The sequence below is a fragment of the Mustela putorius genome, unplaced genomic scaffold, assembly GCF_011764305.1.
Source record: "Mustela putorius furo isolate JIRA1106 unplaced genomic scaffold, ASM1176430v1.1 tig00000430_pilon_pilon_pilon, whole genome shotgun sequence".
NCBI lineage: Eukaryota > Metazoa > Chordata > Mammalia > Carnivora > Mustelidae > Mustela > Mustela putorius.
The window spans coordinates 3,680,635-3,708,210 of record NW_025421377.1 but is presented as its reverse complement, the minus strand read 5'-3'; the positions used below and the strand labels follow the sequence as shown (position 1 = coordinate 3,708,210).

The following is a 27,576-nucleotide window of genomic DNA, read 5'->3' as shown; positions in this document are numbered from 1 at the left end:
CATGAGAACTGAAGCCCTGTAGAACTCTTTGGTCAGGAGATGTGGTGTGGGCAGGGGTTCCTGCTGGTCCTCTGGGGAAGGGGCCTGCTGTGCTGGGACTGAGGCAGGCTTGGCTGAGAAGGGAGTTCCACCAGAGTGCAGGCATGTGGGATGTGGTGTAAGCAGGTTAGGGAGCCAGTGTTGGCCTTGTGCTACTTACCACAGGTAGCTGTGTTTATACCGAGGGGTGTGACAGGGAAATGGCACCAGCTGGCTCCTTTATCCCCAGAGAGGCATCTCCAGTGAACACCACCTCTCAGGGAGCACTCTAATAAGAAGGAAGAGGAAATAATTTCCGCTTGTGTGCCCCAGGCACTCTTCAGACCATTGATTTCCATGCTGGCTGCCCAAGGATTGTTTGCCTGCCTTCCCTACAGGAACAGTGCGGTGCCCTCAGGGCTCTATCCCAGCCGGGCCTACTGTTCTTTAAAACTCCAGTCTTTATGCTCCACTGGTTGCAGGAACTCATGAAAATCAGCCCTTCTTGTTTTTCCAGCCAGTGGCTTTGGGGAAATGTTCTTATGCATTCCCCTGGGTGTTTTCTCTCTCTCTCTCCTTTCTCCCGACCATGGCTCCCTTTGTAACAAGGGACGTGATCCGTTTCTCCCCTAAGCCACGTCTTTGTCCTTTTAGCTTCTTTGTTGTGGCTCCTTCTCTCCCTTTACTTGTGGAGCTTATTCTGTCAGTCTTCAGGTTGATTTCTGGGGTATTTAAAATGACTGTTTGAAGGAAGAGATGAGTCTATAGTACTCCTACTCTGCTGCCATGTTAGCTTACCTCTAAATTTTGGCTCTTTTGACATCAATGACAATATAACCCTGATTTTTAAAAAACACTTGTAGTCTATATGGAATAGTTTTTGCATCTTAAGAATGAGCATTTTTATATTACATAGTTGAAATTTTGTGCATTTTACAATTTGAGTTATATTTTGTAGAACACTAATCTTTCCAGAGAGCAAATAAAATGGCAGTGTCCCTTATAGCCTTAGAAATTCTGATTGTGTAATTGGCAAGTCATTAGAATCTGGGAGGGGGATGCCAGAGCTCCCTGAAATGTGTGGGGTCACGTTGTCCATGGTTATGACTTTGTTGAGCTTGACAACTTTGAAGACCCTCTTAAGTCTATTCTTTTTTGTTTGTTTGTTTTTTATCACATATTAAATGTGTTTTGGATTCAGTTTCATTTCTTAAGTTTCTCCCTTTATGTTGTATCTTACAACTTCTGATTTAATTTTTTTTTTTTTTTTTTAACAAAGTCTTCTCTGGTTTGATGTGTGCAGTATCATTAAATGTTGTTTATATCTGGGTTACTCTTAATACCATACTTAATACCAATTGTTTACAAGTGAGAGGGTCAAATTGATGTTGCTATGAAGGGTTTGGTACTAAGTATAAAAATAGAGTATTTTAAATTTAAGTGTTTGACACTTTCTATATTTTATACTTAATGTTATTACTAGAAAGAAGCTTGCATGTATTGTCAACATTGGTTGCCTCACTATTCTGATGGCATCAAGAGGCCACACACACAATTGTCAGGTAGATTTTCTAAGGAAGTTACCATATCAGCTAAAGAATTAAGATTAGAAGGCTTGAAGTCTGGCTCAACAAAGCTTTTAAAAGCAGCACAATCTAATTGTCACCAAGTCCTGCTGAGTTTTATTTCCTGAGTTTCTTAACAACCCTTCCTTTCCCCACATACTGTTATTGCCTAATTCAGTTCCCTGCAGCCGCTTAGTATTTGGATTAAATTCAAATAACTTTATAAGGTAGATACTACTATTGCTGTTATTACTATTTTTGTTACTATTTTAAAGACGAGAAAACTGAGACAGAAATAGGTAATTTGCTTAAAGTCGTTTTTTGCTTTATCTGCTATAACTCCTCTTAACTGGTACTTCAGGCTTCCAGTCTTGGCTTCTGTGGGCTCAACTTTCTTCAGTTGCCAGAATGATCTTTTTAGAATGTGACTAAAGATGCTAGGCTATCCACTATGACACCTTAGGCAGTATATTTATTCCTGCAGCCAAACTTGAATACAATTTTCAAAGAAATTTTAAATAAATTTTATAAATACAAAGTTGCACCTTATGTTGTTAAAACCTATTCCATCATTTTCCCAAATTTTATGTGCTAGCTGTTAAATTAGGTGAAATTTGACCTTTGAACAACATAGGTTTGAGCTGTGCAAGTCTACTTATATCTGTATTTTTTTCAATAAATGTAGGTATAGTACTGTAAATGCATTTTTAATGATTTTTGTTAATAACATTTCTTTTTTCCTTTGTTTCAGATTTTTATTTAAATTCTAGTTAGGTTTTTTTTTTTTTTTTAAGATTTTATTTATTTATTTGACAGAAATCACAAGTAGGCAGAGAGGCAGGCAGAGAGAGAGAGGAGAAAGCAGGCTCCCTGCTGAGCAGAGAGCCAGATGCGGGGCTCCATCCCAGGACCCTGGGATCATGACCTGAGCCGAAGGCAGAGGCTTCAACCCACTGAGCCACCCAGGTGCCCCTAAATTCTAGTTAGTTAACACATATTGCAATATTGGTTTCAGGAGTAGAATTTAGTGATTCATCACTTACATATAACACCCAGTGCTCATCACAACAAATGCCCTCCTTAATCCCATCACCCATCTAGCCCATCCCCCACCCCCCCCCCCTCCATCAACCCTGTTTGTTCTCAGTAGTTAAGAGTCTCTTAAGGTTTGCTTCTCTCTCTCTCTCTCTTTTTTCCTTTCCCATATGTTCATCTGTTTTGTTTTTAAATTCTACATGTGAATGAAATCTTACGGTATTTGTCTCTCTCTGACTTACTTCACTTAGCATAATACACTCTAGTTCCATCTACGTTGTTAAAAATGGTAAGACTTCATTCTTTTTGATGGCTGAATAAATGTATTTATGTATTTTATTCTGTATATTCCATTGTGTATGTATATATTATATCTTCTTTATCCATTCATCAGTCATTGGACATTTTGGCCCCTTCCCTAGTTTGGCTGTTGTTGATACTGCTGCTCTAAACATCGGGTTGTATGTGTCCCTTTGAATCTGTATTTTTGTACCCTTTGGGTAAATACCTGGTAGTGCAGTTGCTGGACCGTAGGGAAGCTCTATTTTAACTTTTTGAGGAAACTCCATAGTGTTCTCCAGAGTGGTTGCACCAGTTTCCATTCCCACCGACAATGTAAGAAGGTTCCTCCTTTCTCCACATCCTCTCCAACATCTGTTGTTTCCTGGGTTGCTAATTTTAGCCATTCTAACGGGTATGACGTGGCATCTCATTGTGGTTTTGACTTGTATTTCTCTGATAATGAGTGATGTCGAACATCTTTTCATGTGTCTGTTATCGATCTAGGTGTCTTCTTTGGAAAAATGTATATTCATGTCTCCTGTCTATTTCTTAACTAGGTTGTTTGCTGATAACATTTCATATTCCCTAGTTTACTTTATTGTGAGAATGTAACATGTAATACTTATCGCATACAAATATATATTGTTTCATGCTCTTAGACTTCCGGTCAACAGTAGGCTACTAACTAGTAGTTAAGTTGTAAGGGGTCAAAAGTAATATTCAGATTTGTGACTGCATGGTTGTTTAAAGGTCAGCCATGCATTTGTTAAAGCCCACAATGTTGAAGAGCAAAGTAAACACACAATAGGATTCTTAAGTCTGCTTTTAAGGATACTCTTTAAACTTCAGGGACTTTTTAAAATAAAGCAATAGTCTTCAATAATTTTATAATACTTTATAGTTTGGGAAGTGATTTTATATATATTTTTAATATCCTGAATTATATTTATGTTTATATCATGGTAGAGAAAGTTTTTCTAAGTGCTTGTTTACTTAGATGATTTTAGAAAGTAGAGAATTAGCCAAATGTCATATTTATTTAACTTTTTTCTTGTGACTCAGATTTTAATTTGAACCATTTTATTGCCGTGATAGCTTATGCTGTTAGTCTACTTTTGTTGGAGACTCAGTTCCTCTACTGAGGAATCTTTATTATACTAAAGACACGTAGGTTTATTTCTCTTACACTAAAGTGACTCAGATTATTGCCTTTTTGGTGTCATATGCTTTTGGGTGGTTTTCAGGCTTTCATTTTGCTGTCACCTGTTATTTCTTCAATCTTCTGCTAGTAACTTTTGCTACAACATAATGTAGTGGTTAAGAGAGCTCACTTTGCAGTCTGACTGAAGTTACTTAATTGTTCGTCCCTCAGTTTTCTCATTTTCTCTGTAAAATGAAGATGAAAATAGCTCATTTCATCCCACTGAAATACAAAAACCTACAGTGCCTACCAAATAAATGCTCAGTAATTGCTTACAGAAAATTATAGTTTAGTGATATTTTCTAAGAAGTTCTAGCTATTTTTTTAAGTGGAAATAATGAACACAATTTAATGAAACAAGTTGATTATAATATAACGACCTCAGGATCATTTCATCCAATGAGTTTTCAGTAAGAATATGCTGTGTATCCTGTTTTCTCCTCTAGGATTTTGATGGATTCCTGTCTCATCCATTGAGGTCTTTCATCCATTTTGAGTCTATTTTTGTGTATGGTGTAAAGAAATGGTCCAGTTTCATTCATCTGCATGTGGCTGTCCAATTTTCCCAGCACCATTTTTTGAAGAGACTGTCTTTTTTCCACTGAACATTCTTTCCTGCTTTGTCAAAGATTAATTGACCCTAGAGTTGAAGGTCCATTTCTGGGCTCTCTGTTCTGTTCTGTTGATCTGTGTGTCTGTTTTTGTGCCAGTACCTATAGTTTTGATGATTACAGCTTTGTAATAGAGCCTGAAGCCCAGAATTGTGATGCTGCCAACTTTTTTCAACATTACTCTGGCTATTCGGGGTCTTTCTGGTTCGATATAAATTTTAAGATTATTTCCTCCATTTCTTTGAAAAAAGTTGATGGTATTTTGATAGGGATTGCATTAAATGTGTAGATTGCTCTAGGTAGCATAGACATTTTCACAATATTTGCTCTTCCAATCCATGAGCATGGAATGTTTCCGATGTCTTTGTGTCTTTTTCAATTTCTTTCATGTGTACGTTACAGTTTTCTGAGTACAGGTTCTTTGCCTCTTTGGTTAGGTTTATTGCTAGGTATCTTACGATTTGGGGTGCAGCTGGAAATGGGATCAACTCCTTAATTTCTCTTTCTTCTGTCTTGTTAGTGTATAGAAATGCAGCTGATTTCTGTGCATTGATTTTATAACCTAACAATTTACTGAATTCCTGTATGAGTTCTAGCAGTTTTGGAGTGGAGTCTTTTGGGTTTTCCACATAAAGTATCATATCATCTGCAAAGAGTGAGAGTTTGACTTCTTTTTTGCCGATTTGAATGTCTTTTATTTCTTTTTGTTGTCTGATTACTGAGGCTAGAACTTCTAGTACTATGTTGAATAAGTTCTTCCTAGAAACATTGCCAAAGGCAAGGGAAACAAGGGCAAAAAATGAGCTATTCAGACTTCATCAAGATCAAAAGCTTTTGCACAGCAAAGGAAACAGTCAACAAAACCAAAAGACAACTCACAGAATGGGAGAAGATATTTGCAAATGACATATCGGATAAAGGGCTAATATCCAAAATCTGTAAAGAACTTATCAAACTCAACACCCAAAGAACAAAGAATCTAATCAATCAAGAAATGGGCAGAAGACATGAACAGGCATTTCTGCAAAGAAGACATCCAGATGGCCAATAGACATATGAAAAAGTGGTCAACATCACTCGGCATCAAGGAAATACAAATCAAAACCACAGTGAGATACCACCTGACACCAGTCAGAATGGCTAAAATTAACAAGTCAGGAAATGACAGATGTTGGCAAGGATGTGGAGAAAGAGAAACCCTCCTACACTGTTGGTGGGAATGCAAGCTGGTGCAGCCATTCCTGAAAACAGTATAGAGGTTCCTCAAAAAGTTGAAAACAGAGATACCCTACAGCCCAGCAATTGCACTATTGGGTATTTACCCTAAAGATACAAATGTGATTTAAGGGGACACATGCACCCAAATGTTTATAGCAGCAATGTCTATAATAGCCTAACTATGGAAAGAACCTAGATGTCCATCAGCAGATGAATGGTTAAAGAATATGGGGTATATATATACAGTGGAATACTATGCAGCCATTAAAAACCCTGAAATCTTGCCATTTACAATGACGTGGATGGAACTAGAGGGTATTATGCTAAGTGAAATAAGTCAGTCAGAGAAAGGCAGTTATCATATCTCTCTGATATGAGGAATTTGAGAGGCAGGGTGGGAGGTTTTGAGGGGCAGGAAGGGAAAAATGAAACAAGATGGTGCTGGGGAGGGAGACAAAACCATAAGAGATTCTTAATCTCAGGAAACAAACTGAGGGTTGCTGGGGGTGTGTGGGGGTGGGATAGGATGGCTGGGTTAGTACATCAGGGAGGGTATATGCTATGGTGAGTGCTGTGAATTGTCTAAGACTGATGATTTCACAGTCCTGTAGCCCTGAAACAAATAATACATTATATGTTACTGAAAAAAAGCCAAAAAAAAAAAAAAAAGGACGGGGCGCCTGGGTGGCTCAGTGGGTTGGGCCGCTGCCTTCGGCTCAGGTCATGATCTCAGAGTCCTGGGATCGAGTCCCGCATCGGGCTCTCTGCTCAGCAGAGAGCCTGCTTCCCTCTCTCTCTCTCTGCCTGCCTCTCCATCTACTTGTGATTTCTCTCTGTCAAATAAATAAATAAAATCTTTTAAAAAAAAAAAAAAAAAGGAATGTGCAATGTATCAACACACATTTATTATACTTATGCTAAAGGGCTCTGCTGAGCTTAGACTTTGCAAGTTCTTTCACTTTGCTTGTAGGTATGCTTTCTCTTGTAACTTGACATCCTGCTGCTCTTGCCCACGTCTCTGTCCTCCACCAAAGTGGTTAAGGACTGTACAGCAATAAAAGCAAGTATGTTCTCAGAGAGGGCTGAAGTACTGTTTTTGAATTAAGGACATTTGATCTAATGCATGGACTTTGTGACCTCTTGGCAGCTCATTAGTTGCTTTTTTTTTTAAACTTCTCATTTTTCAGCTGTATATCGAATAATTGATAATGGCTACAATTCTCACTGGGGTGCTATTTATTGAGTCTGTGTTATTTTCAGATGTTGCTTAACATGAGTTTTCGATTTTTTAAATTTCAAGATGGAGATATGCGTGAATTAGAGCGAACAAGACAGTATGTACACGAAGCTTTCCAAGCAGGGGCTATGACATGCTTAATTTGTATTGCTTCAGTGAAGAGAAACCAAGCAGTAAGTTCTTCCCTTTATCTATATTAATGCATCTCCCCAAAATATCTTATTTTGCATTTATTATATTTCGCCATTTATTATTCTTTTATTTTTGTTCAAAAGCACTTCATTTGAGAATTTTATTTATGAATAGTCATTTTATAAATCTGTAATTTGAAAAAAATTACCTCTAAATGAGCAGCCAATCTTTTTAGCACTGTTAATGTAAGTGAAGCAAATATCTTCAGTTTTAATGCACGTGTTAATTTGATAAAGCACCGCATCTGCACTTTAGGGATTCCCACAAATACTGAAATGTTGAAATGGACTAAATTTCACTACTTTCAGCAGGTTTTAAAAAAGGGAAATATGGTCCCTGCCTTGAAGGAAATAGAACCTAGTCATGATACTTAATAGTTTATTAGTGAGCTTCTCTGGTGTTTCTTGTGTTGAAGACACTCCAGAAAATAGCTGGGGTCACTGGGGAGAGATGGATTCAGATATAAGTCATGTATTTGGAGGTGCTATGGTCTAATGTGAAGTTATTCATATGTAAATTTAAAAGGGCATTAAAGACACAATTAAGGAGAAATAATGACAATATGGTAGACTCAGTGTTTAGACTCAGAATAATCTATTGTAGCAGCATTGCCTAGACAAAATCAGGCCGAACAAATTGAGTTGGTTGTGTCATGTAGAGTGAATCAGAAATTTTACATAGATTGGATAGGGTAGATGTGGATGCATGGGCCTTTGGTGTCTAGAGTCACATCTGGTTGGCTTACTCTGATTTCTGCTAGTGGATGAATAGTCACTCTGCATGTGCTTATAGTCCCACCTTAAACATTTGCTGTGTGTGTAGATTGATTGATTGATTGATTGATTGATTTAATTTCTTTTCAGTGTACCAGAATTCATTGTTCATGCACCACACCCAGTGTTGCATGCAATACATCCCCTCCATAATACCCACCACCAGGCTCACCACACCTCCCACCGCCCGCCCCTTCAAAACCCTCAGATTGTTTTTCAGAGTCCATAGTTTCTCATGATTCTTCTCCCCCTCCAATTTCCCCCAACTCCCTTCTCCTCTCCATCTCCACATGTCCTCCATGTTATTTCTTATGTTCCACAAGTAAGTGAAACCATATGATAACTGACTCTCTCTGCTTGACTTATTTCACTCAGCATAATACCTTCCAGTCCCATCCATGTTGATGCAAAAGTTGGGTATTCATCCTTTCTGATGGAGGCATAACACTCCATAGTGTATATGGACCACATCTTCCTTATCCATTCGGCCATTGAAGGGCGTCTCGGTTCTTTCCACAGTTTGGTGACTGTGGCCATGATTTATTTATTTTTTAACCTTAATCTTTTCTCCTTGGGATTTCTTAGGTAGTACACAGGAATCGTGCACAAACACAAGAGCGTTAATGTCCCCTTTCTTCCACATGGAATTAATTGGCAGATGAGTGTCCCACCCTTCTCTCCAGTAGGGGTTGGAGCTGGGATAGTTTGAGATGTGTTTTACATGGTTCTTCAGCAGGTCCATAACAGGATTGAACTTTGGCCCTTAGCAATAATCAGCTCAACAATATACCATTTATTGGTATTTCCTCTTCCCTACCTTATCCCCTCATTGTTGCATCCCAGTTCTTTTCTCAGGCACTGCTTTGGGGTAACTCAACTGGGAAATTGCCTTCTTTTTTTTAATGCTTCTGCCAGCTTATGCATTATGCTATATGTGTGATTTTATTGAGTAGTTGTGAAATGTTGTAATGAAAGGAGAACTGATTTTTGTCATTGAATGCTGTCAGGCTTTAAAAATTAATTTACTATTATTAAGTTTAAAAATATATATATTCCTAACCTTTTTGCTCATTTAATTTTTGGTTTAGCACTAAGTGCTAGACTAATAGATTTTATATAACGAAAGGGCTATATACAGATATGTACATAATATATTTCAAGATTCCTCTGTAGAATTATTTATCATTAGAAATAACCTAAATGTCCGGTGAGAAATTGGTTAAATTATGATATATAAATCTATATGATATACAGCTATAAATACCATGTATGAACATATTTAATAATGGTAAGTGCTTATAGTATATTAAAAGACTATAAAGTTACATATCAATTTATACAGCATGACCTTATTTTTAACAAGTATGAAATATATACCAAAACATTTGGAGGTCATCCAGAATGTTAGTAGTTAGTGATTTCTAGCTAAATGATTCTAGGTAATTAATATTTTTATTTAAAGTGTTCTAAACTGAAATTTTTATGGAGAGCAGTTCTTCTATTAGACTGGAAGGAAAAATTTTTTTCTTTAGTCCTTGCATAGCTCTTCAAAATAGTGTGTCACTCGCTTTAAAGTAGTGTAGGGTTATCGAAGAAAATCATTGCATACATGTTAATTTCTGATACCTTTTTCTTAGGTTTGGAGCTGTTCAGGATGTTTCTGTATATTTCACATGCCCTGTATCCAGAAGTGGGCTAAAGATAGCCAATTTCTGGTATCTTCTTTGACGGATGACGATTTTGGAAAGAGAGACTATCCTTGGCCATGGTAACTTTCTGCTAATTTAGTTGGAATAGTAAGTTGTAAAATAAAAGGAAATTGTAGGTCCTGAGTTACCTTATTGGCAGTTTCAGGATCCATGTTGGGTCTTCAGTTAATTTGGTTTGTGGAGTTATAGTACTTTGGTCATGGCTTCTGTTTTTTCCAATTTGTATAACTACTTGTTCCTTTCAAAAACCAATAAATCATTCAGTCTTTACTTTTTCTTCTGCCAAACACTTCCTTAATTATCTTTCTTTAGGAACTTCCATTTCTTTAAAATTCTTTAGGACTAGAATCCTTTGTAATTCTGGTACTTCTTTTCTGGAGTTACTGTTGGTATACATTAGTTAGTATCACTTGGTACAAGTCTGCCATCTAATGTATTTTGATTATAGGCTTCCCAATTTTATCTTTGAAATCTCTCAAACTGCAGGTGTATATTAGTCAGTCTTACTAGTTTTTCCACATTAATTTCATTAGTATGGCTTACTTTGGGTGAATATTTGATTGTGAACTCCTGTTATATTTCTAGAAAGAGTTGGGGAGTGGAAAATTTTTATCTCTGCTAAATAAAGATAATAAAAAATTTATCCATACTGGCAGCTCGGAGGGTAGATTGACTGTCAAGGTAATGAAGAATATACTTCAGGGGTTCTGTGTTCATATAAATATTCACTTTTGTAACTAATTTTGTATTTTTAACAGAGGCCCCTATATTGTATAAGATTCAGACCTCAGAAAGCCTGGATCTGTATCAAACCTCCCCTTTTTACTACAAATACTGACACATTTGTAAAATTTTGGTGGTGTAGTGGTTTTGGTTGTTTTTTTTTTTTTTTTTTTTTTTTTTAAGATTTTATTTATTTATTCATCAGAGAGAAAGCGAGCGAGATCGAGCACAGGCAGACAGAGTGGAAGGCAGAGTCAGAGGGAGAAGCAGGCTCCCTGCGGAGCAAGGAGCCCGATGTGGGACTCGATCCCAGGACGCTGGGATCATGACCTGAGCCGAAGGCAGCTGCTCAACCAACTGAGCCACCCAGGCGTCCCATGTTTTTTGTTTTTTTAAGTAGGCTCCAGGCTTAACTGTCTGAGCCACTCAGGCTCCCCTGTGGTAGTGTAGTTTTTCAAAAACATTTTAGACATAATAGTTTCTTTGAAAAATAATTCTTAGAATTCTGTGAGGGTTTTTATTCCCATGTTAATGGGTTATTGAAATTGATGAAGCAAAACGATATGTTCAGGCTTCTCTTACTCTGAAGTGGTGAAGGCAGGATTTGAAACCTAGGATTTCTGGCTTTTAAATTCAGTGCTTTTCAGTTCTTCTGAGTTGTCTTTTATAATACTATTTTTATAGATACTATTGTTTTGTTTGCATTGGATATTAGCTTCTGTGAAACGGTTTAAAATTTTAGAGACTGTATTTTTTTGCTACTGTATATTTTTTTATTTATGGGAGCATTTCAGTGTTCAATAGGTACAAAATTAAACTAGCTATTCAGACTCAATTTTAGAGATCTAAACCTTACGCATACTTTTTTTTTTTTAAAGATTTTATTTATTTATTTGACAGAGATCACAGTAGGCAGAGAGGCAGGCAGAGAGAGAGGGGGAAGCAGGCTCCTTGCTGAGCAGAGAGTCCGATGCAGGGCTCGATCCCAGGACGCTGGGATCATGACCTGAGCCGAAGGCAGAGGCTTTAGCCCACTGAACCACCCAGGTGCCCCTTATGCATACTTTTTATCACCCTTGCTCACCTCATTCTGTTTTAAGTGGTCATTTTGCCACATTGCTAGAAAGTACCAGTTAAAAGGGGAATGAACTACTCTTAAATCTGAAAAACAAAAAATTGAATCAGCTATGTTTTATATTTTTTAAGAAAATTAGTGACTGTTCTGGATTTGTTTAATCCTCATCAAGATGGAACTAGAACTTGATACAAATATTAGTAGTTTTAAGTTAGTTGTTCAGTAGAATTCAAACATTTAAAATGCTGAAATGTTTCTGCTAAGATACTGCTTGCTTATTTATGACATTGACATAATTACATTTTCTTATTGCATGCCATTACTTTAAATAAAACACATTTTACACATAATGCCCTTAGCCTCTCTCTCAGTCTCCTAGAACAATTTAGCCTCACTGTCAATAGGCAGTATTAAGGTGTTGTGAGTTGCTTTTTAGCCATCCATATCTAGGCGTATTTAAAGTCTATATCCCCTTCCACTTTAGCTTAGAGGAATGTAGACATTTTTCCCTTATAACTTCCAACAAAATAATTTAGTTATTTATTCTAGATGAGACATGGTATTTTGTTTTTGATTTTTGATTATTAAAAAAATTGTTTGATTACAAAAAGAAGTATCTTTGGTTGTTTTGAATATTTATATGGCGTTTATTTGGAAACGGAACATGGTCTTAGAGGTGCCTGGGTGGCTCATTTGGTTAAGTATTTGCCTTCAGCTCAGCTCATGATCCCGGAGTTGCGGGACCGAGCCCCGCATCACACTCCCTGTCGAGCAGGGAGTCTGCTTCTTCCTCTTACCTCACCCCGCTCATGTTTTCTCTCACTCTCTCTGTCTTTCTCTCAAATAAATAAAATCTTTAAAAAAAAAAAGGATGTGGTTACAGGATAATGAAAATATATAAATGATACAAACGAAAGTGATTACGTGAGACTTTTTCCCGTATATTACACTAGCTATATTCGTTTGTCTGGGGAGTAGTAGGGATTAGAACATCTTTTTAGAATGAAGAGATCCATGGTCTACAAGTGAATTTGATAGGACTGAAAGTTTTATTTTAATCGTGCCAGGTAAAAAAATCTTTCTGCTGTAGCAGAGAAAATGAAATAATATTTTATCTTTTCTTTGATTTAAGCACATTTGTTATATATCTATTTTGTATTAGATGTTGAGAAATTCTTTATTTTCCCCTTCAATTCTAAATTGTAGTCATGTTTCTTGCTGCTGTATTGCCTACCTATAATCTGGTTTCTGTCTTCTGTTTGCTGTTGCTAGTATATTTTACTTATTTGCAGGTGACCCAACAAGCTTTTAAAATATTGAGCTTTATAAAAATTGGAATGATGACCTCAAGAATAAAGTTCATTTGCTTAGTAGAAAGCTAGTGTTGCTTTCTTTTTGTAGTTTCATTCTAACTATGTTTAATACAGTAGGAACTAACCACATGTGGTTATTTAAATTTTGAAAAATTGTGGTGAATTCTGTTTCTTCCTCACTTGTATATATTAGCCACGTTTTAAGTGCTCACTAGTCATATGTGGCTAAGGGCTACTTGTCTGGACATGGTAGATATAGAATGATTCCTTCATCTTATATTATATTGGACAGAGCTACTCTAGATGGTTGAAATTGATTTTTGTAAAATCTTGTTTCTTATTTGTTTAAAGATGGAGCAGAGGGTACATTTATAGAGTTAATTGAGTATACTCTACTCCTAAGTATGTTCATAGTCCTGTTTCTCTTGTCACTTTTAAAAATGAAATTAATTTCAGTAATTTCCTTCTTTTTTGTAGTCCAAAATGTAGGTTCGAATACAAACGATCTGACACACCTAGTAGGTACTACTGCTATTGTGGAAAAGTAGAAGACCCACCTCTAGATCCGTGGCTTGTGCCTCATTCATGTGGCCAAGTATGTGAGAGAGAATTTAAACCTCCTTGTGGCCATAAGTGTTTACTCCTCTGTCATCCAGGTGAGTTAAATATTATATTTATAACTATTTGTGGGTGGTTATTTCTTATGTTGAGGCAGAAAAAAAATTGTCAAAGTTTAATTCAGATCTCAAGTTTACGTAAGAAGGTATTAGAAAAAGATAATAGAAGATATTATAACTCCGCACCAATTTTATAAAGCTCAGTGTTTTAAAGTGTCAGTAAAGAAAGCTTTACAAATTACTGATACGTGTAGGAATTGAAAGTTTGAAATTTTGATTCATGAGGTTTTTTCTTCCCCTTTCATTGGATTCTAGGTCCCTGCCCTCCTTGTCCCAAGATGGTCACAACTACTTGTTTCTGTAAAAAAGCAAAACCTATACCTCGTAGGTGCAGTGCTAAGGAATGGGCCTGTCAGCTGCCATGTGGGCGGAAGTTGCTTTGTGGACAGCATAAGTGTGAAAATCCTTGTCATGCAGGTAAAAATGTCCTACCTGTTGGGTGTTCACAACTTTTTAAGTAAAAATCAAAGCAGTCTTTCTTAGTTTTGTAATGTTTCTGTGCTAATGTATCATTGCAATTTTAGGAAATTGTCCGCCCTGTCCGAGAGTTAGTAGACAGAAGTGTGTCTGTGGGAAACAAGTAGCTGAAAGGAGCTGTGCGAGTCCACTGTGGCACTGTGATCAAGTGAGTGCATAGGCTTTTGGAGGGGTGGGTGTTAAAGAATGCAGAAAGCGTAAACAATTTGAGATGCTAATTGGGTTTAGCTGGATAAATGGAAGAAGAGCAAACCAAATGAATTATATTCATGTTTTAGGAAACTATTTTCCAATTTAATGTAACTTTAATTATTGGAGGACATTTTTTCTTTTCAAATGAATAGCTATTTGTTGACTTTCAGATTCAATACCTATGTACTCTGCTTCTTGCTATATCTCTCCTTCCTTGTCATTCCTTTCTCTTCAACTAACACCACTTCCTTCCTGAGTTAATCCAGTTGAGGAAGTAGGGTTTTGTAGATTGTCCTAGAATTGACAGGGTTTTAGTATCATTTAGAAATCTTTGGTAGATGGTCATATGAAGCTATATGTACTTTTTCCCCTTTATTTTAAAAACACACTCTTTGGCACATAGGAAATATGTGTGTATATGTTTGTATGCATGCATGTGTGTGTGTGTGTGTGTGTGTGTGGTACCTATATAAAATATAGCGCATATTGTGAAGAACATAAAGAAGTGGCCTGTGATTGAAAAATGGATTAGGTCATGCACAAAAGACTTTTTGTTGACTTTGAAATTTTATGTGCTTATTGCATTTTATTTTAGGTATGTGGAAAAACATTGCCATGTGGTAATCATACATGTGAGCAGATTTGCCATGTTGGTGCTTGTGGAGAATGTCCTCGGTCTGGGAAAAGGTTCTGTCCATGTCAGAAGTCAAGTAAGACTTTTTTTAAACCTTTAGTGGGAAATGATTATTTCTCATGTTCACTTAGAGTACATCCCTAATTAAATTAGATTTCTGTGGAAGTTCATAATGTAATTTCAATAAAAATGTCAATTTTATATTAGATTTTTTTTTCCCCAGGAAGGTAACATTTATTTCTTCAGAAGGCTGCAGGAGAAGGAAAGTAGTTAGGATGCTAAGAGTGCCAGCCAGTAAAATAAATATGTCTTGTGGATGAAGATACATGTTGAGAAGAGCTTTTTACATAAGGCATGCATGCCTCTGGTTAAGTCAAGCCCCATTCTGGCTGTACTCATCAGTTTTAGTTTGTAGTTTTTTTTTGTTTTTGTTTTTGTTTTTTTTTAAATGTTTGCTGAAAGGACAGTATGGCTTAATGGGTTAAGAACTCACACTTGGGAGTCAAGCATATACTGGTTCAGATTCCATCTTCATGAACTATAGTTTTTTCAAGTTAAATGCAGTAATAATATTTTCTTTATAAGGTAAAGAGAATGAAATGAGCGAGAATTAAATGATAAAATGTGCATAAAGTATTTGGTATAGTGTCTGGCAATAAAGGAAACCTCATAATCATAAACTGTCATCATTATTATATTAGGTTATGGGTGAATTTAATTTCGCTGCCTTGAGATAAGGCACAGAACATTGCAGTTTGGGTGTACTTCTTTTAACTCTGTACCAATTCTAGCACACGTATTTATAAGATTATTGCCAGCACTTGTCTTAATATGTGTATGTTAAAGGTCAGTTTCATAATGTTCTGAAGTCTACATCATTTTTTTTTTTTCTAATCCTGTGAGGTTGTTAAGAGAAAATTTTCTTTTTATAATTCCATTTATTGTAGAATATTTCCTAGAGGTATATGTGGTCTTACTCTTTTATTTAGGTAAGTATTTCTGAAGTAGTTAGCTCATAAACATATGTGTCTTGAGGATGGTAACTTGTTAGGTGTCAAATTCTTTTTTAAAAACAGACTTTTTTGTTAGGGATTACTTTCATTAAATGTAACTCTTCCAATAATTATGTAGATGCATATATTCACAGTCTGAAAGGGCTATTTAGGGAGTGAAAAGAACATGGCATGTTTTTAATGCTTTAAAGTAATGTATCTTATTAACTTTGACTCTTTGTCTGCTTTTAGAGTTTTCTTTGCCGTGTACAGAAGATGTACCAACTTGTGGAGATAGTTGTGACAAAGTACTTGAATGTGGAATCCATAGATGTTCACAGCGTTGTCACCGAGGTCCTTGTGAAACATGCAGACAAGTTAGTCCTCTCCTGTAATAATTAATTTTAAAAACCACCTATCATAGTATGTCAAATAGGATTATGCTATAATTCTTTTCCATTACTTTTATAAGCATCTATATGACGATCTGTATGAGCTTTGTTGACCTAATATTTATGATAGAGAAGCAGGAGAGTATGCCAACAATCAAATCTAAAAATTAGCCTTTAGTTTTGCTTGATAAAAGTTGAAATGTTGTCATTTTTATAATCTAGTTTTATCTGTCTTTTCAGAAGATATTCAAAGCAATGATAATTCAGCTTAGTGATGATGGAAAGAAATAAATGCTTAGAAGTGAGATGTTGAAGTTATATATGTCATTTTGGTTTTGACCATGCTACTAAATAATCCAGTTCTTTTGTTTTACTGAAATAAGATGTGCAGATGGTATGGCGTAACTAGATGTTATTTTAATGTGTGTTATTGTTTTGCTATTTAATATCCAATTTTACTAAATTTAATAATAGAAATTCCATGAAGTCTTTGTAAAGTAAGATACAAACAAATGTCTTAGGAAATTGGCTTTATTTTTGGTCAAGCTTTTTATACGAAAGACATTTTAAACTTTCCTTCTTTATTCTTCACTAATTACAGAGATTGCAAAATGGAGGAAAAATGCCAACAGAAGTTAGTTTTAATAGCATTCATTTGATTCTTCCAGGAAGTAGAAAAGCATTGTCGCTGTGGGAAACATACAAAACGAATGCCATGTCATAAGCCTTATATTTGTGAGACTAAGTGTGTTAAGATGCGGGACTGTCAGAAGCATCAGTGTAGGAGAAAGGTATGTGGAGTAAGCCTGGGAAACTGATTTAAATTGTCTTGAATTTGTACTTTTTGAGCCTGTGGTAAGCGCCATCATGATTTGTTCTTCAGATGTTAAAGCATGTTCTTTGTTTTCCATATGGAATACTAGTAAATATTCTAGATTAATCTTGTTTATGTTAGTGGGAAATCTTTACTAAGGTTTTCAAACGACAGGGTCTCTTTTTGGTCCTGGGCATAGACGTTTTAACTTGGTTCTTGGGCTGTTTATTTTCCATGGATTTTAAAACATCATGGTGGTGGTAGGGCGTGAGAGAGTGGTAGAGTGTTAGAGTTCATTTGGTGGTAGAGGCTTACCTTCCTAGTGTTCAAATCTTATTTATAGACACTTGGTTCCATATAAGTTGGACTGGAGTATTTTATTGAATCTGTAAATTTGTAGTTTTTGTGAGTTCCATTTATCATTATGAATTATACCTCGATTTCTGGTAAGGTTTTTTTGTTCTTAAATCTATTAAAATATGGTGATACTGTTTTGTTTAATGTTAACATGGATATCTTTTTCTGTTCTTTTACTCTTAACTCATATTTATAGTGGACTTCTTAGAGACCACATTTAGATACTATTTTATAGTATCTTCCACTCAAATGTTGACAATCTTTGTCATTTAATTTGGGTGTAGTCATTTAAATTTAATGTGATCTTTAATATGGTAGGATTGAAATCTGTCATTTTGCTATTTATTTTCTATTTGCCCATCTGTTGTTTGTCCCTTTTCCCTCTTTTGTGTTTTCTCTTTGAGCAAGGATTGGTTTTCAGTGATTCATTTCAACTCTTTTATTGGATTCTTACACATTTTATATCCATGTATTTTATAAACCCCAAATACATTCAATTACTTCTGCTTTTAATAGATATCTTTTAAAGAATTTGAAAAAGTAAGAAAAGTACTCATATATATTTATCATGGAATTCACTGTTTTTAGTGCCTGTTATCCTTTTACAGACATTTGGGTTTCTGTTTTTTCTTTCTTTTGGAAGGACTTCTTTTAATATTTTTTGTAATGCTGGTCATGACGTCTTTCAACTTTAATGAACTGTCTTTAGCCATTGTGACAAATATTTCTGTAGTAGAATTCTAGTTTGACAACATTTTGCCCATACTTTAAAGATGTTCCATTATCTTTAGCCTGCTTGGGATGGTTATCTTTGTTCCTCTGTACTGTATATAATGCCTCTTTTTTCTTTGGCTACTTTTAGAGATTTTTCCCTATACTGTTGGTTTTCAGCAGTTTATTTGTGGTGCTCCTGTGTAGCTTTCTTCTTGTTTCTTTAGCTTGGTTTCTGTTGAGTTTCTCTGATCTGTTTTTAGTTTTTATCAAATTTGTGAAATTTTCATTCTTTGTTTCTTCAAATATTTTTCCCCCATGCATCACCTTCTGAGACTCCAATGATGTTGTGTGTCATGTTGCTTGAAGCCCTACAGCCCACTGATGCACCATTTATTATTTAGTCCTTTTAATTTCTAAAATTTAATTTTAGCCTATATGTAGCTTTGTCTTCAGTTCACTAATTTTCTTCTACATTATCTAATTTGATGTTTATCCCTTCCTGTGTCTTTTCATCTCAGAATGTAGTAATTTTTATATCTCTGAGAATTGGGAGTTGAGCCTTTTTTATGTCTCCCATGTTTGTCCTTAGCAGGCTCATGCTTTCCTCTATCTTCTTGAATGTATTGATGAGCTATACTTTTATCATGTTCATGTTAATGTCTTTGCCTACTGATTCTGTCATCTATCATTTTTGGGTCTCTTGCTGTTGATTGGTTTTTCTTCTCCTTTTGGATGATATTTTCCTGATTGGTAATTTTTTATTCATTTCCAGACATTATGAACTTTAAATTTTTGGCTGCTGGGGATTTGTTTGTATTCCTTTAAATATTTTTAAGCTTCATTCTGGGTTTAAGTCAAGTTATTTAGAAATCATTTGGTTCTTTTGAGGCTTGAATTTATTAGGCAGAATGAGGCCACCCTTTTATCCAGGGCTAATTTGGTGTCATTACTGAGGCAATAATTCTTCTAATTACTTAAAGCCTGTGTATTAGGAGATTGTTCCCCTGTGTCCATAGGGAACACAAATTATTCCTAGCCTTGTATAATTTCTTAGAAATGGTTGTAACTTCTTCCAGTGGTTCTTTCTCAGATTTGGGTATTATACATGTATACTACTTACATGTATTCAATATATTGAATTCAAAATGTACATGTATTTACATGTATACTGTTAATCATATAAAGACCAGTACTCAGCAGAGGACTCAAGGGGTCCTTCCCTGACTTCTCCACAACTTTCTCTGTACTGCTACCACTTCTCCAGAAATTCTAGCTACACTGACCTCCCTGAATTATGAATTTTGTCTGCTCAACTTGGTGAGACCACCAGACTCTGCTTGTGATCTTCCTTGTGCTATAGCCTGGAAACCTGAGTCTAAGCAAGTACTATCATAGAACTAACCTTGTTTGTTTCTCTTAGAGATTGTTGTCCTGTGCTGCCTCAATGTCTAATGTCTAAAAACTGTTGCTTCATATATTTTTTCTGATATTCTGGTTGTTTAAAACAGAGTAAATCTGATCATTATTACTCCATCATGGTCAAAATCCAGAAGTATGTTGAAAGGCTTATTCAAGTCATGGACCACATAGATTCTTTCCTCCCATTGTTACTGGCAGAGTGATAGGTACATAGTATTACTTGGTAACTATTAGCCTAATTGAATGAACTATTTTGACTTTTAGTTGCTTTTCAATAGTGTGTATTCTGTTTTAAGCTATTTTTTATACTTTGAAACTTGTTCTTAAGTAGGTTACAATCCTATGTTTCTTTAAGACAGTTGTAGTCTGTATTTTTTCCTCAACATTTGGATATCTGAGAGGTCATGGAAGGAGTTAGGATGGCAAGATGGGCTTTAAGCAGTTGCTGTGTGTTCATGAATGAAATTGGGGGAGGTCTGCCCAAATGGATTAGAAGACAGGGAGGTGAGAAGATAAAGTTAGAAGCAATTAGCCTTTCTGTTTCTCTCTTTTAGTCAGTCTTTGATGCCATGGTTTGAAAATAAACTAATTTGATTTAATTTAATTTAATTAATATTAATTTAATTTAATAAACTAATTTGAAAATAAACTAATTTGAAAACCAAACTAATCTATACACTGAATCATAGATTGGTTTATTTTCATTAAATAATTTAAAAGATAGACTTAATTGTTTGCCTGAATTGACTATGGGATTTGACCAAATCCATTCCTTTTGTTAATATTGGCAATCTCTGCATAGATACGTAGGAATGAAATTATCTAATGGGACTGTTTTAAGTTCCAGAGTAATTAAAGGGCAAGGAAAATTAGCTTGATTTCATTAAATTAGTTCGTGGTCTATTTAAATTTGTAAGTTCTTAGTACAGTCTGTCTACTTAGAATAATGTTAATCTTCTTGAATACTTTTATTCTTATGGTGAAAAGAAGTATCTTTTGCTTTTCATGAATTCTGAGAATAACTAGTGATGACATTCATATTATGTGTGGTTTTCAAATGACTGTTCTTTATATATTGCTTTCCCTTCAGTGTTGCCCTGGAAACTGTCCACCTTGTGATCAAAACTGTGGACGGACTTTAGGATGTAGAAACCATAAATGTCCATCTGTCTGCCACAGAGGTAAAATTTAACAATAGCTGTAATTTAATGTTTGTTTTTATACAGTACTTTATAACTGGTAAAGTTTTTACATTCATTTTCTGATTCTTAACAACCTTGAGAAGGTAGGGCAGTCACCCGTATCCCCATTTTATGGGCAAGGAGATTGAAGCTAAAGATACTTCCATGACTTTCTCTGAGAAATACCTAGTAAAGCACTGTAGCTAAGATTTGAACCCAGGCCTTCTAAATATAAACGTTTTGTTCTTTTTATGACACCATGTTGTTTCCTTACTTCTTCCTAACCTCCCTCACACAATTTTTATGTTAATTAATATGTTCTTAGGTTTTTTAGTGTTATTTTGAGTTTTAGACATTTATATGGAATTAAGTCTAGTAAGGGATTGGATGTATCCTAAGCCAGTGGTTCTTAGCCTTTTTGGTCTTAAGATTCTCTTACATTCTTTTTATAACCAATGACTTTTTGTAAATGCTGGTTTTATCTATTGGTATTTATTGTATTTGAAGTTAAAATACAGTGTAATAATGTTTATGGTTTTATTTAAAAATAGCAATAATGAACTCATTACATCTTAATACAGTAACAGTTTTTGTGAAAAATAACTATTTTCTGAATAAATGTAGTGAGAAGAATGGTATTGTTTTACATTTCTGCAATTGTCTTTAATCTCAAGCTTAATGGAGAATAGGCAAAATTCACATGTGTGCTTCTGCATTCAGTTTGTTTCTATACACCTTGACTCATGGCATCTGTAAAACTACTCTATGCATATGAGACCTTTTAGACCTCCTCTCAGGGTTGCTGAAGTTATTAGACATTGAAAACTGAGTTAACAGGACACATGGGTGGCTCAGTCGGTTAACCGTGTGCCTTCAGGTGAGGTCATGATTTCAAGGTCCTGGGCTGGAGCCTCCTGAGTCCGCAGCTCCTTCCTCAGCAGAGAGCCTGCTTCTCCCTCTGCCCTTGCTCTGCTCCTGCTTGCTTGCTCTCCTGTGCTCTCTCTCTCAAATAAATAAATTTTAAACAAATTAAAAAAAAAAAGAAAGAAAACTGAGTTAACTTTACCCATTTGGAGTAGGTTGATATGAAAAGGAATATTGATTGTATAGAACAGTGGAGGAGGCACGGACTTTAGTGTCAGAGGTCCTGATTGAAGTCTGGATTCTGCAGCTTAGATAGCAGGTTTATGACCTAGCGCAAACTGTACTGTTTTTGTTAGCTTCCTTTGGGATTAGGTGGATGCCAGATGCCTCCCTTAATCTCTTAATCTTCTCAAAAGTTCAAAAAGTATATTGTGCTACTGTTACTTTGTACAGTAAGGAGGCAGGCAAAGAGACTATTGGCCAAAGGTCATAGAACTAGGTGCAGGGTCAGATGTGAACTCAAACTTGAATGATCTTTCCATCCCATTACATTGCCTCCCTGTTAGGAAAAGTGGCAGATTGAATTAATCCCATAGACTTTTTCCTGTGTGTGTTCTCTGATTTGTTGGTATCTTTAAATTGTGAAAGAATTTTATTTTATTTTTTTATTTTTTTTAAGAATTTTATTTTTTTAAAATCATATTATATCATTGATTCATTAGATTTTATTAACATTCTAAATTTAGTCATTAATTCAATTAAAAAGTATCTTTGAGTGTCTACTAAGTATCAGGCATTGCAAATGTATAAATGAACAGTTTTGACAAAGTGCCTGCTCTTTTGGAACTTATTTTTTTACTTCCCTTCAGCTAGAGTATAAATAAGTAATCAAAGTAATATGGAATATTAGGTAGTGACAGTAATAGAAAGGAACTCTGGTGTGATCAGGAGAGGACTCTAGAAAGAAGACATTTGAGAGGAATCCAAAAAAAGTAAGGATTACAAGCCATGTGGAAGGGGGCGGGATGGTGTTTTGGGCAAGAAAGCAAAAATTGCAAAGGCCTAGAGACAGGAGCATTCGAAAGAATTTACAAAGAGGACTGAATGATGTAAGTGCTCAGGGGGACAGATGACAGGAGATGAGGGCAAAGAGATGGTGGGATAAAGGATTGCTGGAAAAAAAATACGTTTAGGACCTTGCTGACTGTTGTTAAAACACTGGCCTTGACTTTAATTAGAAAACCTAACTAGTTGTATTTACCATTAAAGAAATTGGATCCAGTAGTTTAGAATTCTCTCACCAAGGAAACACCAGGCCTAGTTGATTTTTACACATGATTTTTAGCATTTAAGATGTGTGTGTGTGTGTGTGTGTGTGTATGTGTGTGTTAAGTTCAGTCTCTCCATAATCTACTTGAGAGTAAATGTAAAAAAGGAACATGTCCCAACTTGTTATCTGAAAGGAAAGAGAAAATTATAGGCTAGTCTAACTCATAAATATGTTTGTAAAAAATTTAAGGTTTCTGTTACTCAGATCCAGCTATCCAATATGATAGTATTAGCTGTTTAAAACCTTAATCTTTCTTAGTCAAGTAAGGTTTATTCCAATAATGTATGATTATTTTAACTTTAGTAAATCTAATGATGTGATTCACCACATTAATAGTCTAAAGGAAAAGTGAAACTATTTTAGTGAATGTCTATAAACAAGTTGATGAAATTCAACATTCATATTTGATGAAAACTTAATTAGAAATTGAAGGGAACGTCCTTAACCTGCCACAGAATACCTGCCAAAAGGGTAGAGCACACGTCATACTTAGTAGAGGAGTGTCAAAGCACATTGCACTCTTGTATTGTTTTGAAGCAAATCCCTCAGATCCTTCAGTGTTCATTTCTAAAAGGTGGATTCTTAACCTAAAAAATAGTTAAAATATTTCTTAATATCAGCAAATATCTGCTGTTCAAATATCTTGTGTCATAAATATCTTCATCTTTAAATTTAGTTTGTATGACTCAAAAACCTGGTAAGATTGACATACTGCAATTGGTTGATGTCTCTAAAGTCTACAAATTATACATTTCTTCCTCTGTCTCCTTTTCTTTTTTCCTTGTCTCTTATTTAAGAAATGAGGTTGTTTTATTTAGGCACAGGGTCTGCATTTTACAGATTACGTCTCTGTGGTATTATTTGACATCTTCTCCTATATTTCCTATAAATTATTAGTGGAATATTTGATCAGATCCAGGTTCTTTTTTTTTTTTTTTTTTAAAGGAGCTTATTAGCCCCTAACAAAATTTACCTTAATGGAAGGCATGTAGAAGATGTGTTGTGCAGCTTTTACCATCTGATCCACAGTTCCATAGGATACATAGAACCATTACCTCATACTGTTTTCCATCATTGGAGACACCTTCATGATCAGGGTTACACTGTAACTCATAGGAAGAGGATGCGAACTGCATGTTTGCACTGTGAACATGTGGAAGTTTGACTTACACTTCTTTAAGTTCAAGGTCATCTGTGTTAACGGTTCTAGAATTACTGGAGGAGTGCCCATTTTGGCAGTCGACCCACTGGTCACTGGAGTTGCATTCTGAATGCCGCTTTTTCATTTTAAAACTGTCTTTGAAGCTACTTTATCTGTCAGGGTGTGTAATTCTGTTGGTCAGTAGGAAGACTTTAAAGAAATTATCCCTTATTTTTCTTAAGATTTAGTTTTCAACAAAGGAAAAGTGATGCTTTAGCTTAGAGTGGCAGAGAGGTGTTATGTTTGATAAGTTCCTCTTTGAATTGCTGAAGGTGAATGAAAATTATTGTTAAGTATGGAAAATGATATGCTTCATACTAAAAGGTCATTATTAACTGTCTGAAAATATGACACCTGGTCACTCTTCTGGAAAGATAAAATTTGATCATGTGGATAACTTGGCTTGCATTACCATCAAGAAAAGACTTCACTGGGTTGTACCTTACTTATCAAAACACTGAAGTATAAATTTGATGACTTGTACAATACATATATATTTTTTTTCCCTGTGTTGCTTTATACTCTCATTTCCTTATTCTTTGTTCACTATTTGAATAAAAATCCTTCTGGTCCTTTTAGGAACTTTTATAAGAGGCTTTAACCAGGGTACTTTTCATCATTAGTCTGTTTCTTATCAGGTTAACTGCTCTTCAGTGTTTTGCTTGGTTCTGACACATAGGCAGCAGTCTTTTACGATCCTTGCTTCTTAGTTGAAGAATTTTATTCCCTTCTTGCTATTTCATTTCTGCGGGGAACCTTATTTAATGAGAACACTGGAGTGGGACTAAAGACCTGAAGATGATGTCAGAGCTTTGGGAGAATTTTATAGCCTGTTAAAAAAAATTTCTTTATTTTGTTTTTGTGTATTCCTTCCAGTCTGTAACAAAAGGTAAAAAACTGAAACCCAAATAACTTTTCGTTTTGAAATATGTAGAAGAGAAATACTTGGAATTATAACCTAAAATGAGAGTTTAGAATTAGTCCTTCACAAAGCATAAGTAATAGTAAGTTGACTTTCTTGTTATTACCCTGATGAGAGAAATTACTCTTATTAGGGAATTTAAAATAATGTACTTAAGTAGAAGTATGCATGAAAATGAGCCAAGAAGATTATTGATGTTAGGTTTTTCTAAGACATAAATCTGTTTTGCTTGTGTAGTGATGATTAAATGATTAATGTGTTAAATTTGTTATTTAGAATAAGAAAATTCTATAACTTTTTAATTGAATTATCAGTGTAGATATAGAAAAGAATGCAAATAATAATAAGTGTATAGCTTGGTGAATTTTTACAACCTGAACATAACTGGCTAACCAAAACTCTGGTGATTAAACAGAACATTACTAGTATATCCAGCACCCTCCTTGTATCCTTCGTAACCATCATCCTGATTTCAAACAGTATAGTTTTTCCCATTTGTTGTATGTAAGTGGACTCATATACTGTACACTCTTTGTGTTTGGCTTCCTTCACTCAGTGTTTCGTGTGCGAGGTTCATTCACCTTGTAGTTTCTTTATTCTCATTGTAGAGTATCCAGTTGTGTGAATACTAAACTCATTGATTCTGTTGTTGATTATCATTCAAATAGTTAAGGACATTTCTTTTTAAGTTTCAGACCTTTTTTTTAGGCAGTTGTTATCCCTGCCCGGAAACTGTAGACGTGAAGTGCAATTGTGGCAATACAAAGGTGACCGTGCCCTGTGGCCGGGAGCGCACCACAAGACCACCCAAGTGCAAAGAGCAATGCAGGTTAGTATGAGGTTCTGCATAGACTTATATTTGGTGTCTTACAAATTTAAGTTCATATTGATTTTAAATATTCTTAGTACTTTAAATTCTGCTTTAATGTTCTAAAATACTAATATCTACAGTATTCTTGTTCTGTGTGGAAACAAAAGATAACATAAATAGATAATTGTACTTTAGATATAATTGTTCAATGATCAAAAGTAATTTAAAAAATTGTATTTTATGATTTAGTCGACCACCAACTTGCCATCATACAAGTCAAGAAAAACATCGCTGTCACTTTGGCGCTTGTCCTCCGTGTCATCAACCTTGCCAAAAAGTTTTGGAGAAATGTGGTCACTTGTGTCCTGCTCCATGTCATGATCAAGCATTAATAAAGCAAACTGGCAGGGTAAGGGACTATATTTTAAGAGGTAGTGCATTGCTGTGGGTCATACTTTCTTCATTTTTACTTAGTCATTCAACAAGCAATGGTTGAGTAACTACTGGGTATTAAGCACTGTAATAGGAGCTGGGGTACAAGGTAAATAAGACTTGCTCTTTTGTCTTAGGAAGCTCATGGTATAGAAAAAGTGAGAAGACAATAAACAGACGTTTGCTAAAATTGTGTGACAGTCATGTTATAATTCTGATACACGTGAGGTTGGCAGTCTTCATATATTGTGGTTCAGGGTTATAGGTATCTTCTGGTCACCTCAAAGATTCATTCACTTAGTCAGTGAATATTTATTCAGTCCTTACTATGTGTTAAGCATCATTCTACCTGTTCACAACAGTGAACAAATAATGGAGATTACATTCTGCTGGTGGAAGTCGAATTTTACAGTTCTGTTTCTCATTTGCCTTTTGGCTAATAAGTAAAGGATAAACCCCAGTAGTGCAATTGCTAGGTTGTAGGGTAGCTCTATTTTCAACTTTCTGAGGAACGGCCATACTGTTTTCCAGAGTGGCTGCACCAGCTTGCATTCCCACCAGCAGTGTAGGAGGGTAGACCTGTACTCCTGGGGCACATAATATATTATATGTTAATAAAAAAAAATTAAAAATTTTTAATGGGAAAATGCTTTAAAATACAAATTATAAATTTGTAAATTTATTTATATATAATTACCACTGTGGTGTATTGGATTGGTTAACTCAGAATAAAAAGTTTCTCAACTCCCATCTGTTAAAAAAAAAAAAAAAAAAGTAAAGGCAGCTACATTGTCTTTGTTCTGCCATTTAAAAACTGGAGTCTGCCTTAATTTTTAACATCAAATGTGTGTGGAGGGAAGCAATCTGATAGAATACAGATGGAATAAAATATTTCAGTAAGCACAATTTGTTGGTTACTTAAAAAAATTTCAACCTGCTTGAGCAGAGGGTATGTGGAAATATTTTCTTAGATTCTTACATTGGGCATATAATTAAATTCCTCTGCCTTTAAATTATTATGTATTTTACTTGTAGCACCAGCCTACAGGCCCTTGGGAACAGCCTTCTGAGCCAGCATTTATTCAGACTGCATTACCTTGTCCTCCGTGTCAAGTTCCTATTCCTACGTAAGTATTTTAGAATTTTAACTTAAAAAAATTTTTTTTGACAGAGTTAAAGGTATATCGTTTTTTTTTTTTTTTAAGATTTTATTTA

General features: G+C 35.2%; 1 protein-coding gene across 6 annotated transcripts in view; it reads left to right on the top strand.

Annotated features, from left to right (window-relative positions):
* The window catches only part of NFXL1 (nuclear transcription factor, X-box binding like 1), a 75,594-nt gene that overhangs the window by 8,412 nt on the left and 39,606 nt on the right, over positions 1 to 27,576 (top strand). For all 6 annotated transcript variants that reach the window (XR_006606704.1, XM_045079707.1, XM_045079711.1 and 3 more), the window contains exons 4-15: positions 7,231 to 7,340; positions 9,770 to 9,900; positions 13,430 to 13,608; positions 13,885 to 14,046; positions 14,154 to 14,254; positions 14,894 to 15,008; positions 16,177 to 16,301; positions 16,985 to 17,107; positions 20,711 to 20,801; positions 25,827 to 25,947; positions 26,179 to 26,338; positions 27,397 to 27,488. Coding sequence is in view for 5 of the 6 variants with exons in the window: in XM_045079707.1 (XP_044935642.1) it covers positions 7,231 to 7,340; positions 9,770 to 9,900; positions 13,430 to 13,608; positions 13,885 to 14,046; positions 14,154 to 14,254; positions 14,894 to 15,008; positions 16,177 to 16,301; positions 16,985 to 17,107; positions 20,711 to 20,801; positions 25,827 to 25,947; positions 26,179 to 26,338; positions 27,397 to 27,488 (1,510 nt within the window). In the remaining variant the exon portion in view is untranslated. The remainder of the gene's footprint in view (positions 1 to 7,230; positions 7,341 to 9,769; positions 9,901 to 13,429; positions 13,609 to 13,884; positions 14,047 to 14,153; positions 14,255 to 14,893; positions 15,009 to 16,176; positions 16,302 to 16,984; positions 17,108 to 20,710; positions 20,802 to 25,826; positions 25,948 to 26,178; positions 26,339 to 27,396; positions 27,489 to 27,576) is intronic.